The 13,307-nt window shown below is 53.9% G+C and overlaps 5 protein-coding genes across 5 annotated transcripts; 3 read left to right on the top strand and 2 right to left on the bottom strand.

Moving 5' to 3' along the window:
• Positions 1-562: 562 nt before the first annotated feature.
• Positions 563-1,737, top strand: PFLUO_LOCUS7623 (uncharacterized protein; the record flags this gene model as incomplete). Its single annotated transcript, XM_073785285.1, has 3 exons — positions 563-634; positions 694-1,153; positions 1,208-1,737. 3 exons carry the CDS (start codon positions 563-565, stop codon positions 1,735-1,737), a joined length of 1,062 nt encoding a protein of 353 aa, XP_073641656.1.
• Positions 1,738-1,973: 236 nt separating this feature from the next.
• PFLUO_LOCUS7622 (uncharacterized protein) lies at positions 1,974-3,203 on the bottom strand (the record flags this gene model as incomplete). The annotated part of the gene is made up of 3 exons (XM_073785284.1): positions 1,974-2,231; positions 2,297-3,010; positions 3,165-3,203. 3 exons carry the CDS (start codon positions 3,201-3,203, stop codon positions 1,974-1,976), a joined length of 1,011 nt encoding a protein of 336 aa, XP_073641655.1.
• Positions 3,204-3,420: 217 nt separating this feature from the next.
• PFLUO_LOCUS7621 (uncharacterized protein) lies at positions 3,421-6,636 on the bottom strand (the record flags this gene model as incomplete). The annotated part of the gene is made up of 3 exons (XM_073785283.1): positions 3,421-5,194; positions 5,246-5,763; positions 5,818-6,636. The coding sequence occupies 3 exons, from the start codon at positions 6,634-6,636 to the stop codon at positions 3,421-3,423; spliced, it is 3,111 nt and encodes a 1,036-aa protein (XP_073641654.1).
• Positions 6,637-9,392: 2,756 nt separating this feature from the next.
• PFLUO_LOCUS7620 (uncharacterized protein) lies at positions 9,393-10,226 on the top strand (the record flags this gene model as incomplete). Its single annotated transcript, XM_073785282.1, has 1 exon — positions 9,393-10,226. The coding sequence occupies one exon, from the start codon at positions 9,393-9,395 to the stop codon at positions 10,224-10,226; it is 834 nt and encodes a 277-aa protein (XP_073641653.1).
• A 1,779-nt stretch (positions 10,227-12,005) lies between these two features.
• On the top strand, positions 12,006-13,175 carry PFLUO_LOCUS7619 (uncharacterized protein; the record flags this gene model as incomplete). Its single annotated transcript, XM_073785281.1, has 1 exon — positions 12,006-13,175. One exon carries the CDS (start codon positions 12,006-12,008, stop codon positions 13,173-13,175), a length of 1,170 nt encoding a protein of 389 aa, XP_073641652.1.
• Between the last annotated feature and the right edge of the window lie 132 nt (positions 13,176-13,307).

The following is a 13,307-nucleotide window of genomic DNA, read 5'->3' as shown; positions in this document are numbered from 1 at the left end:
ACAGGAAGCAAGGGCATCATCAGCAGTCCGGCTATAGTCGCCGGACCAACAGTCCACGATTGTGTCCTCATGATTGCTTTTTGTGTTTTTGTTTTTGCGTAAATGACAATGGCAGTAGACTAATTCACAGTCGAGAAGAATAGAGATTGGTCGGCCAACAAGAATGTGGCACATCGATCGCAGTGTTTATATGCCATCTCCATTGAGGCTTGTCTCTTCCCCCGCTCCAGAGGTCCAGGGGATCGGCGAGCGGATCCCACGTCGGGGAAACTTATCAGAACATGGGTGTGACGGTGGTATCTCGCCTAACAGATAGAGAGCTTAATTTATTATGGAGCCCTGGGACAAGCGCGATCAGGGCAGGCACCTCGGCTAGAAGTCGCAGTCCGCCGGATCAGCGGCGGACTTGCCTGGTGGAGCGGGGACGCAGGGAGTGGCTGATGTCTGGCTGTGTAAGATCAATCGCATTGTAACTCTAATCCGGGGTGGAGAAGGCACAATCCCGCCACCCTCCTACGTAGGAACCCACACCAACATCACCGACAGAGATCCGGATGTCTCCATGCCCGCCGACTCCAAGACCAAATCCCGCCCCCAACAGTCGTGTCTGAAATGCCGCGAGCGCAAGGTGAAGGTAAGCGATTGTGGACCCCCGATTCCCCGATCCTGCTGAATGACGATGTCGCCAAACAGTGCGACCGCCACATCCCATGTCGCGCATGTCTGGCCCGCGGCCTCGAGGCCGAGTGCAGTTACCTCACCACGGCCGAGGACCGCGCGCATATCAATATGGCCGAGATCATCGAGCGATTGCGGCGCGAGGTCGACGATCTGCGCGACCGACACACCCAGCCCGCGCGCGAACCGAGTGAGGGAAGTCGTAGCGCTGGCCAACCATACTCATTCGGAGAGTCGGGATATGCCCATTATGCCCATTCACACGCTGGCGGGGAGGGGGCCGAGAGCGGTAGTCTGCCCGGCTCGTCCCCGTCGTCCTCCATGACCAACTCCCGAACCGTGACTAGTCCCGACAGCACGGGCAGTGACAGCGGCGTGACGGGGTTTCCGCAACATGCTTATTCGGTCCCGACACATCCACACGTGGCTGAGTTGGATGGTTCGGTAATGATGCCCGAGGCGCCTCCGTTTTGTTGTGAGTATTTCGGTGACGATCGCGGACCGGAGCGTCCATGCTGATCCTGGACAGATTCAATGGACGCACAGCACATAATACCGAGCAGCTATACCGGAGGCATGCCCGGACTGGCAGAGATGCCCATGTCCATACCGATGCCCAATATGCCCGCAGCACCGACAAGCCATCCATATGGGATGGATAACGCAGACTATAATCCGCCCCCCTACCAAGGAGAACATCCCTACAACGAAGACTCCTCAACCTGGAACCACAAGAATACATCATTGCCTCATACACATCCTAATCACAATCTCTCATCTACCTTCCACGCCAATCCCCAATTACTATCAATCCCACCCGCCCTCCAGAGCCACCTATACAATCTCGCGCCGAACTCGAATACCCCCCACCAACCTCCCAGCTCCTGGAAGGGTCAGAGTAATCAGGAACTCCTCGAGACCCTACTGAACACGATCGGGAGCTGTGACGAACAGCTCGTGGCGCAGGTCGTCCACGTCGTGCGCGCGAGTCCCACGCCCGAGGACGCCGTGACCGGCATCTGTCAGGTTCTGGGAATCGGGAGACCTGGACAATCATGATCCGCCTCCCCCCACGTTTTGATGACGCACTCTCTCACCCTCCATTCTCACCACCCCACACTGGAGTTATTGTCCATAAGAAATATATACCTGGTACATAGGAAGTCGTAATGTCTGAACCCGAAGAGAAATGTCGCAGTCGTTAAAAAGCCATGATCGCTGAAAAGATGGTGCTGTATATGCGTGTGTGCGTGTGTGTTGATATCATATAGTCGTCAATCGTGAGCGAAATCAAATCATGGGGCCACAGTCTGGCCCTCGGTCATTGGCTTCTGTCCGTAGACATAGTGGAACAGCACGTAGAGGTGAAAAGACCCGCTCATCAGCTCCGTGCGCACTTTGTTCATGTACTCTTGCGCTGCCGGAAAAGAATCGCCCAGCACTCGCGTGAACAGAGCCAAGGTGTACGGCTCGACCACTTCGAGAAGCGCGGCTTTGCCGATTCGGCCGATTTCTTTGAGACGGCGGTTTTTCGCCCAGCCGCCGACGGGACACTGCTCACAGTCAGTCAAGTCACATACATCTCCTGAAGAGGAGGAAGTATTTTGGGGGGGTTTACCTTGTACATATCATCGGTCACATTGGCATAGCCGGCCTCCTGGAGCCACTGTTCCAGAGACGGAGCGATGTTCAAAGGCTTTTCAAACTGCTTACTGGCCTGGTTCAGGCGCTCCAGCCACTCCATCGTCCGAGGCGCTTGCTGGTGCGTGTCATCGTCCGATATAACCCACGCGTTAAATTCCTGAGCCTCAAACCACCCACCGGGCTTCAGATGCGTGTAGGCCTGACGCAACAGTCGTGGCCAATCACTGATCCCGCCCGCCAGACTGCGGACATGGACATAGTCAAAGGCCTCGCTGGGAGCAAAGGCCCAATCGCTCTCGGCATCGTCAATAAAAAACCGACAGTTCGGCGGCGCCCAGGTCGGCTGAATGGGCGACAAGTCCGTGCCGAAGATTTGGGCGTTGGGGAAATCCTCCGCCATCTCGAGGGCCCATTGGCCCGTGCCCGTGCCGATGTCCAGCACGCGCAGCGGCGAGTCGCCATTGCGCAGCAAGGGCGCGCGGTACAGGTCCCCGCCTGTGAGGAGCTTGAATAAGTGGTGCGCTAGGGCGAGGCGGTCTTGCTCTTCCTCGTCGTTGGGGAACGGGTACGCCCCGGGCCGGTACGCATGGTAGCGCCGGCCATTCTCATAGCAGTAGTCCCGCACCGAGGAGGCGAAGGATAGGTCAGACCCCGTGAGAGACTGGACGTCGAAGTCATCGTCGCTCGTCTGGGACGGGTTAGGAGTCGGATCTTACACGCGAGTGCATAGGTACGTGGTGGGGGTGGGGGGGGGGGGGGGGGGAAAGAAGAGTCGGTGAATGGAATCGATCATGACTGGGGGAAAGGAAAGAGAGAAGAAAACAGGGCCATCCGAGACTTACATCGACCTGAATACGTTCGTGGGGATTTGGCTGGGACATGATGAGATGATGGTGATGATGAACCAGGAATAATATTAATGCAGGACCAAATCCCGAGACAGAGGATGCGCAGAACCGAGAGGTTGGGACGCGGGAGATTGGCTGTGGGGGGAGGGGGATGAACGAAAGCACAACCCGCGGGGGCGGCGCTAGGCTAGTTAGGTACAGTAGGATAGAGTGCTAGTATGTCTACGGCGAAATATGCTCCATCGCCGATTTATCCCAATCCCTGTAGTTTCCCCTGCTCGTCCGGCGTCATCGCCCCATACAACTCTTGGAATCCCGGCTGTGTCGACGCTCGACGGAAGAATTCCACCAGGAAACCCTGCGTCTCATCGTCCCGGCGTCGCACACCAAACACTCCCTCCGACCCGCCCTCACCAAAGCTCATGAGCTCCTGCTTGGTCACACCCAGTCCGAGATCCAAGATCTGGCCGGGGACATCCTCCCAATCGTCGTCGCCGTCGTCGCTGCCCGCATCATCGAGCGCGGCTGCCGCTGCGGCGTCGACCTCCTTATTTCCGGACGCAGCCGACAGCTCTTCGACGAGCACCTTGATGATCTTCAATGGGGCCGGCACGGTCGTGAACTGGTCCGGGTTGTTGCGCGCCTGGGACCGTGTCTTGATACGGCCCGTGTCCTGGATGATGAGGTCGCCCTTGACGGGCACCTCCGACAGTCGCGGGTCCGCCAGCTCGTACAGCCGGGCCAGCGCAAAGATGTTCTGCTTGATCTCGTCGTAGCCAGCAAAGTTGACCGAGTTCTCGAGCCACTTGCTCAGCACGACGACCAGACCGTTCTGGCCGCTCAGGTCCACCTGCGCCAGGAAGTCGACCACCTCGCGGGCGCTGATGAGCGTGAGTCGTGCAAACACCAGGATCAGACTCTGGATGAACTGCGCTTGCTGCGCCGTTGCTAGCCGTTGTGCGACGGCCTGGAGAAGCTGCGGTAGGTAAGGGCCCAGGCGCTCGGAGCCAGCGCGCTCGACCAGCTCGGCCGCCAATTGGCCCACCTCCGTGGCTGCATTGTCGTCCACCGCGGGACCCAGTAGGCGGTCGATAATGATGAGCACGACCTCAATGGCCTCTTTACCGGACTGCGGATCCCGCCAGTTCATGAACTGCGTGAAATCGTGCGCCAGCATATGTCGGACCGCTTCTGTAGCCGGCCGGATCAGTTCCGCCTCGGTAGAGGCCAGCAACAGGCGGTTCACCTTGGGCATCACCGTCTCCACAAAGCCAGCGGGCATCGGCTCGAGACTTCTCTCCGTCAGAGCTCGGAGCAGATCAGCCGCAAATACCGTGAGGGTGCTCTCCTCGGTCAGATTGCCGACATCAATAGCACCCATCAGGGAAGGCAGCACCTTCTCGCAGAGACGCTGGTACGCTTCGGGACCGAGATTGGCAATGTGCTCTGCGATGTCCTCGAATGCTTCGGTGACGGTCATAGTCAGTTGGAAATTGTCGGATCTCCCGCTGGCAATCTTGAACAGCCCGTCCATGGCACCCGACGACAGGACCACGCTTGGCTCTACCATGATGGTGTCCCGCAGTGCCTCGGCCAGCGTGACGGCCAGATCGCCAGAGTCGCTGGGATCGCTCATATCTTGCGTAGAAGCAAATTCTGAGATGGCCGAGATCACAGGTGCCTGGAAGGGGGCAGCAGCGCTGGCGGGCAAGGAGGGGACGAGGTCTTGCAAGACCCGGATACCAGCCACCTTGACCACCTCCGAGGGGTCTTCTGAAATCGCTCTCAACGTAGCCTCCAGGTAGGCAGATGCAGTTTGCTGGAAACTCTCGCCCGTGACACGGGCCAAGACGCCAGCCACAAGGTAGCCCCGGGCACGCAAGAGCTCTTGCTCTTGTTGCGTCGCATAGTGCACAAACTGGGTAAAATGATTGGCCAGCTCCAGGGAGATTGTCTGGTTCACCTCGCTGAAGTCCCGGAGAATGGAGTTGAGAATATAAAGGGCTCCTTCGAGGGATTTCCACCTGTTTAAGGGGGATTAGCCGAGCTTAGTAGCATTTAGAGTCAAAACTTACGAGGTAGCGGAATCATTGAAGAGAGTGTTCATATAGCTGAGCAGCCCTTCGGCCGCGGTACTCTTCAGCCATTCACCTGTTTTGATGGCCAGGTCTCCACTGACGGTCCGAGGTGTATAGTTCGCAGTGACCGAGGTCTCTTCCGACAGGAATAGGCTCACGTCAATCTCCCACAAGCCCTCCTCCTCCATGGTGATTTGCGCGTAAGAGCTGGAGAGCTTCATGATTTCTGGCAGCCAGCTGTTTGAACCGGCATTTTGGAGCTGTTGGTTCAGCTCTGCCTTCACTGGAGGTGCTTTCAGCAGAGTCTGGATCAGATCCAGCTCTTCCAGGACAAGGAAATCCAGAGAGTGGGGTAGTCCATCCACATCCTCCAGGCGACCTTGCCGGTCAGCCTCGATATAGAAATTGTGATAAACAGGAAGCACATTCGTAAGCTCCGTCCAGACGGTAGAAAAGTATAGCGGACTCTGGGCACTTAGGAGAGCAGGGAAGACCATGCGAATTTTCATAAGAGTCTAGATAGAATGTTAGCGTGGGACTCTGTAAACTGTACGTATGAACTTCCATACCTTGACAATCTGAGTCTTCAGGGCAATGGTTCCTCTCCATTGCGATGCAATGTCCACATCTTTGTTTGCTTCGTCCTCGCTGGGGACCTGCGGTAGGGGAGCCTTCAAAGTGGACACGAAGAATGGTGACCAGCCACCCAGAACCTCGTCCATGAACTGCTTGATTGCAACTTTGTGCTGCTCGAGAACCATCTCCAATGTATCAAAGCAGGACCGGAAAACCGCCACGGCGAGGGCGCGCAGTCTCGGCCGTCGAGATTCCGCAGTGGCCACGGCAAAGAGCGCCGAGACTAGCTCGCGGGCGACGTTGAAGAACTGCTCCTCACTGAATCCTGTATCCACAAGGTCCAAAAGAACTTTCAGGGCGCCGTGTAATGCGCCCTCCGTGGTGGCGGTATCGTTGATAATGTGCAGGAGCGTGGGGAGGAGATCCTGCCAGTCATCGGGGAAGTCGGCACTGGCGATCTTGCTGACGGCGTAGCTGGCCGAGGACTTGACTTTGCGCTCAGGTGTTTCGGTGGTCGTAGCGAGCTCGAGCAAAGCACGGCGAATGTGCGCCTTATTCGTGTCGTTCACGAGGATGCGGCCCTTGAACTCGTCGAGCGCGGGGGACCAGGCGGCAGCAATAAAGGTGCGCAGCACGGAGAGAGCAGATTGGCGTAGATTAACGGGGACCGACTCATGGGAGGCAATAGCTGTCAGGGAGATGGGGAAGGACTCGTTGGTATAGAGCTGGGCCAACTGCCGCTCAGCAGCTTTTCTAGTGTCAGTCGCAGGCGACTGGGTGTCTGCCAGCAGTGAAAGGAGCTCTTGCTCCATGGCGGGCAGAGCAATCAATTGATGATGAGGGATGTAGAAGATTGGGTGTTTTGACAAGAAAATCAAAGCGCGTCGCGATAAGCGCAGAGAGGGGCAGTATCAAGGCGGTGACCCCTGACTTGGGTGTGCGCCGTCATTATGTGCGAACCAATATTATGCCCAATCTTATTGTTGCTGTCATGGTCGATTATTATACATGCAGTTTACAAGAGAAACTGCAAGAAAGAAAGAAGACGACCTCTACACCTGATCCAGTGGTTGTTAATTAAGTGACCGGAGTATATACCGTGCTATACTACTTAGTAGGTTTTGAGTGATGCGGACATATTGGTAGATAATTATCCAGGAAGTGACAGTAGTGACGGATTCATGCCAAGTCCTCAGATTTCAAGTCTTCGGCATAGCCATTCTGAGTATCTCCGGGCTCGAAGAGGCTGATCATGTCACTGTGCATTGGACGGCGAAGAGGATTGGAGGCCATAGATTACTGGACGCTTGTACCGCGCTACCGAGGTACTTTTGTTTAGTCTGAGCTCCTATGCGAGCCGGGTCGAATGGACAGGGTTAGGATGAAGTCTACTAGTTACCAATAGATATGCGGAACCCGTCCAATGATATCGCGGGGTTTGCGCCTTTGGGACTACTTTATTTTCACGCTGTCGGCAGATAAGCAAAAGGAAGAGCTTTATCGCAATGCCATCCATTTGTGACATTGTTTCGCGTTCCAGTAATTCGCGTGCTTGTTGTGGGAGCCGAAAAGAAAAAAAAAGGGAAACAATACATTGGGAAGATCTGTCGTGCTTTCGATCAAGTTGAAATCGGATGGCTCGAGCTTTAGAGATCAAAGCTTCGGACTCTAAATCCGACATGACACCAAGACATGTTGGGTGGAACATAGAATACTATTGCAAATTTGCCATTCCACCCTTGGCAAAAGAGCCTGGTCAATTAAGAACCGCATTCACAATTATAGCTAGACTATTCTCAGCCCCAAAGCTCGGAAGCAAGCGAACTTCTGCGTGGGTCTGCTCGAGTGATGATCGTTTTGTTTTGTATTGTTGTATAGACACCTACTGAGGAACACACACCCAAAATCAATCTTCCTGCCTAACCGGGTATCCGGCCACGAAGAGGTGGCGGTGTTGACATGCGAAATTAGAATCGGATCGAAGGGGGATTGATAATCAACCACGTCAATCTTCCGGGGTCTCACACCCATGTCCGGTGGCCGCCACTGCCGTCAGTGTTGGCAGATCATCGGTACCGTTCTGTAGAGTGCAGAACGGCCGGGTACCTGGGGAGTACCCGAGGGGTACTTTGCGGTGGGCTGAGGTACGCCCAGCTCCGACGGGTACCATTGGGTGTATTTGCTGGTACTACCCATTTACTTTATGGTCTTTTTCTTCAGTACTAATTGCGGACAGAAGTCTGGGGTATATGCTTGGTTTTTTCCACGATTATGTACTCGTTATTCTATTACCTAACTACCACCTATACAGTACGACTTTCATTAGTCCTATTTGGTTCAAATTGTGGGAGTATACTGCAATAATACACTTTTCGCTTGTATGATCGGCCCTCATCCACACCCACTTCACTACCCGGTGGGGAAAAAGGAAAAAAAAAGAGAGAAAAAGAAGAAGAGGCAAGACACAGGACTAATAGAGTGTCTGCTCTATGCTAAAATAATATCCACTCCCACTAGGTCAGGTATTTGAGGCATCGCGGCCGTATGCTGGATACCATCTGTATTCATGCTTTCCATTCTTCTTCTCCCACGTCCTTTACCCGCCCTGAGCCCTATTTACACATGTTATCACATTCATAGTGAAATACAGTCTATGAGTATCTCCGTAAAAAGTAAAAAAATCCAGAATTCCCCGAAGCTAGCAGTGCCAATGGTCGATTCCTGCCGGACATCCCAGCCCATGACGCAACCACGTGACGGATCACTGACCTTGCACACCAACTTCGTACATAGTCCGGCTTCCTCTGCTTTTCCCCTCGAACGAGAGTGTGTCAGAGGCCAACCAACCAACCTTCGGCAGTCCCCTCCCCCGGAATCGTCCTCGATCCATCGAGAGAGCCTCATCTTTCGCTTTGTGTGTTTCTTTGCCTACGGGCTCGTCCGCCTCAAGGTTTTCCTACCTTGGCCGACTTTCCCCCTCCTTCACCTTCGCTTTACCAAACACAACACCCCTCTTCACCCACACCACCACACTCGCCAATAATAAGAGGGAGGATAATACCCCAAAAATTGCTACAACAACTCTATACCTGAGATCGTCAGGGAAACAAAACAGACCCTCGTCATCCATACCTCATGCTTTGAGGTTTGTTTCTTCTTGTCGTTTTGTCCACCCCAGTGTATGTGCCAGCTCTCTCTCCAAACACCCCCTTCCCCCCCATCGTTTCACCATTCACCAAAACACCAAAACACCCCACCAACCACTATCCACTCCATACCTCTTTCGAGAACAGCTTCGCTGCCGGTTGGCTCAACCTCGAATCCTTCCCCCCGATCTCCGGTGTCCCCGCCCGCAGACCGGGAAAAAAACAATGCAGATATCGGCAAACCATGAACAGCCGCGTTGACCGTTGGTTTTAGAAAGACAGAGCGATGATTAGCTTCAGGGTGGAACACCATTCAGATTCTTCGAAACTCCGTCAATATCACCCTTTCCGTGGAAAAAACGACGCCCGATCGGTCAATGGCAATGCCGATATCCAGTGAGAGCAGTAGTTCCACGACCACCATGACCACCTTCTCCGCTCCGGTCCCTGCTACCCGATCGCTGCCTACGAATCAGTCGGCATTGGCGGCCTCCTTCACTAATTTCCTCACCGTCTCCGTCCACCAAATACTATTCCTGCGTTCCGTCTACCCGCGCGCAACGTTCCTCCCCGTGCGGGCCTACAACTACCCCGTCCGGCAATCTCGCCATCCCAAAGTGTGTGATTACATCAACGATGCATCCATCGCGGTCGGAACAGAGATCTTGAAAGGCACAATCACCGCAGTCAGTATTATTATTTCATCTCTCCGCACAAATCAGCCTCTCGAACGATATGCCTTTGATCTGTCGGACTTTCCCCGCGTCCCTGCTGGAGAGGTAAACACCACATTTGAGGATAGGCCAGACGATTCATCAGCGCCAGGTGCCTCCGTCACGGACCGGGGCCCCGCGCCGACCTCGGTCGACCTCGAAGCACAATTCCGGGCTTGCCTGGCACGACTCGCGTCAGCCTGTGCCCGACTGACTCCACTGCCCCGGGATGATGAATTCAGCTTCACTGTCTGCATCGAAGTGCGGGAGGACGCGCTACCCCCGGCGGGGACAACCAAAGAAGAGCAGACCTGGATCGTGGCGGAACCTGGCAAGGTTCACCTGCGATCCTGTACAGCACCATTCTCGGTGTCAAAACTGCGCAATGGCGAGCCTCAACAGCCGCCACCCCGAGTGTCAAATGGCCGTGCCAAAACAGTGCCGGTACGACGTGTGGAGGCCGGGGAACTGCGGTTGGAGCTGTGGGTGGAAGAGGCACGGCAGAAGTTTAACGAACCGGTGGAGTCGGGACAGCCGCCATGAACTCGGCTGTTTCCTGTGATTTCATATTCTTTACTTTTTGTTCGTCTTTTTTTTTTGTTTTTTCTCTCCCCACCCATTTCTTCCTCATTCTTGATTTAGCGTGACCAATGATCGAACATACATGATGGATGAGGGAACTAGGAACTGCCACCCGCAAGAAGTGGCGCAATCATATAAAACGGGGAGCGGACGATTTTTGGGATTCGCATGGCATTGACTTACATAGATCAGGTTGATATCTTTCCTTTGGGCTTTCTACCTTTGCTCCTACACTACCCTTTGCTTATTCTCCTTCACGCCATTCCTTGACATCCTTATTCTTTCTCTCCTGCACTTTGCATCTGTGCTGATCCCTTGATTCTTCTCTCCTTGCTGCTCTTTGTTTGCTGCGGTCCAGCCCTTGTTTCATCTTTTTTACCCTTTTTTTCATACCATCTCCTTTCTCTACTGTGTACTTCTTTGCGTCTCCTTTGTTTGCGAATTTCTCTCCAACTATATGAATTTCTTTTTTACTTTTTTCTATTCTTTCTTCTTTTTCTAGCCAACTTCAAACTATTTAGCAAGTAGGTTTCCCAATCTCGTCTCATTATCTCCTGTCCATTTCTTTTCCATGCGCCCTTCCTCTTTCTTTTTTCTTCTTTCCTCGTCATCATGAGCCCTTTTCTTACGAGGGGTTTTTTTGATGGTCTTGTGACCATATCTGTATTTTCTTTCGCCTCGTGTTCTTCTATTCCGTTTTACCATAATCGTCCCTTTTCCTGTCTGCGTGAGTTTAATAGCCGGGCTCTGGCCCGGTTGGTATGCATTGCAGGCCGTTCCGGTCTGACACTTGTAAGTGTGCTATAATATTAGGTGTTCGGTATGGGCAGTCAGATATATGCAGCAACGTAAGTATCATACCTTTCTCAGATCCATTCAACAAAGATAGTGAGCGAAATTAACTTGTTGAGAGACGATCCACGATACTGGAGACTGTTAAGATCAATTATCCGATTCTGTGATCTGAATTCAACTTAGGGAGAGCAGAAGATATGTTAGACGGGTTATATGGGCAAGAGATCACCCTAGAGGATGCCTCCTTGTCACCAAACAACTCATTCTTGGGTAACGTGGACAACAATAGCCATTATTGTACAACCCCATTATCTCGAACTATGTATAGTTCCCCTAACGAAGTCTGGTACTCTAATCCCAAAACAGCAGGTAGCGAGAGATTCTGACATAACCCAATCACGTGGCCCACTACGTCAACCACAAATGCAACCTTTGAGCCGCTCTGCTCCTTCAAAAACTCCATTCCACCGCTTGCCGTCGCTTGTCCACGGGCCGATGACAAAGAGAAACCAGAAAAGTAGAGATACCCGGCCCAGAATGTGATGCGGAGGGCTCGGAGTGTAGGTATATAAAGTAGTAATGATTCGATTCTAGATCATGGCGGAACCGTCTCCCGTGTTGAGCTTAGTTTCAGACAGACAGACAGAACAAAAAAGCAGACTGAATCATCGGTCCATTACCGAGACGTTATCTCTCTGCCCTGGACCCCAGATTTTTTCTATCTTTTCTTCATAACCTAGGCGCTTTCGGCTATTCCCACACCTATACTTAAACCAAGGGATTTCCGGGCCACTCCACTGATATATTCCCACAATCCCGGTCCACGACTATCCAGGAGCTCAATTCGCATTCATTCAGCTGTGGGAGGACCCCCGGATTGGTTTATTCACACCTCCACTCCATCCTCATTTTTGCTATACCGGCAACCGCGACAGATATCCCAACATGATTGCCGCAGACGTCACCGCCCTCCCACCAGGCGACTCGCCAGACTTGATTCTCGTGCCCGCCACACCGGAAGAGCGCATCGCCTCCCTCAAGCTGAACAGCGTCGCATGGGCCGGCCCGCTAGACCTGAAGACCTACATTGCGCGCGAGGACCATCTCTTCTCGCAGCGGCTGACGCGCGACGGGCTGACATGCTGGATCCTCGTCGACCGCACCCAGCCCGAGGGTCAGCGCACCATCCTCAGCTCGTGCGAGTCGTACCGTAAAAAGGCCCTGCTGGCGCATGACGGCCAAGTTGAAGACGTGGCGACCCACGGCATTGGCAGCGTGTACTGCCGGCCGGAATTCCGGGGGAAGGGTTACGCAAAGCGTATGCTCGAGGAGCTGAGCCGTCACCTGGATACGTGGAAAATGGAAAAGGAGCCCCGCAAGCGCGCGCTCTTCACGATCCTCTTCTCGGATATCGGGAAGCATTTCTACGCCCAGTTTGGGTGGCGGGCGTTCATGTCCTCGCATATGGGCCTGAAGCCGATTGCGGATGGCAGCCACACAAACGGTGTACCGGGAAGCGCACAGATAAGAGACCTCTTTGCCGAGGACGTGCATACCCACATTTGCAGCGACAAGGTTCTTACCCAGCTGCGCGACCAGATGCGCGCGGAATCGCAAAAAAGGCCAGGTGCCAAGATCGCCATCACGCCCGACTTCGACCACTTCGTGTGGCACTGGGCGCGAGAGGAGTTTTTCTCAGAGACCATGCTCCCGGACCACGCTCCACCCGTCATCAAGGGCGCATGCGATGACCAGGCGCGCGTGTACTGCGCGTGGAATCGGGTTTTCGGAGACGACCCTTCCGCCAACGTTCTGTATATTCTGCGGTGGGTGTACGATGACCCCACAAGCCCCCAGGAAGAAGAGGTTATTGTGCACGCCATGGCTGCGATCTTGCGGCGGGCTCAGCGGGAGGCCCAGGAGTGGAATCTGCGTTCTGTGGAGTTCTGGAACCCTACGCCCCTGCTGCAGAAAGCGGCGGCTCTGCTGGATCCGGATGTCCAGCTTGTGCATCGCGAAAAGAGCAGTATCTCCAGTTTGCGGTGGACTGGCGCAGAGCAAGGGTTGGGTAAGGATGTGGAATGGTGGTTGAATGAGAAGTACACTTGGTGCTGATTTCTTTTTGGGACACTGATTTTCGGGCTTTTGCTGCTCTGCTTTTCATGACAATATACATCCAAGTGCTGGTCAATGATGCTTCTTTTTATACATATACAATACATCTTTTATGCGACTACATATCTGCCA

This window comes from Penicillium psychrofluorescens (assembly GCF_964197705.1).
Source record: "Penicillium psychrofluorescens genome assembly, chromosome: 5".
Classification (NCBI taxonomy): Eukaryota; Fungi; Ascomycota; class Eurotiomycetes; order Eurotiales; family Aspergillaceae; genus Penicillium; species Penicillium psychrofluorescens.
The sequence above is the reverse complement of the archived record's forward strand: the minus strand, read 5'-3'. Positions and strand labels throughout refer to the sequence as shown.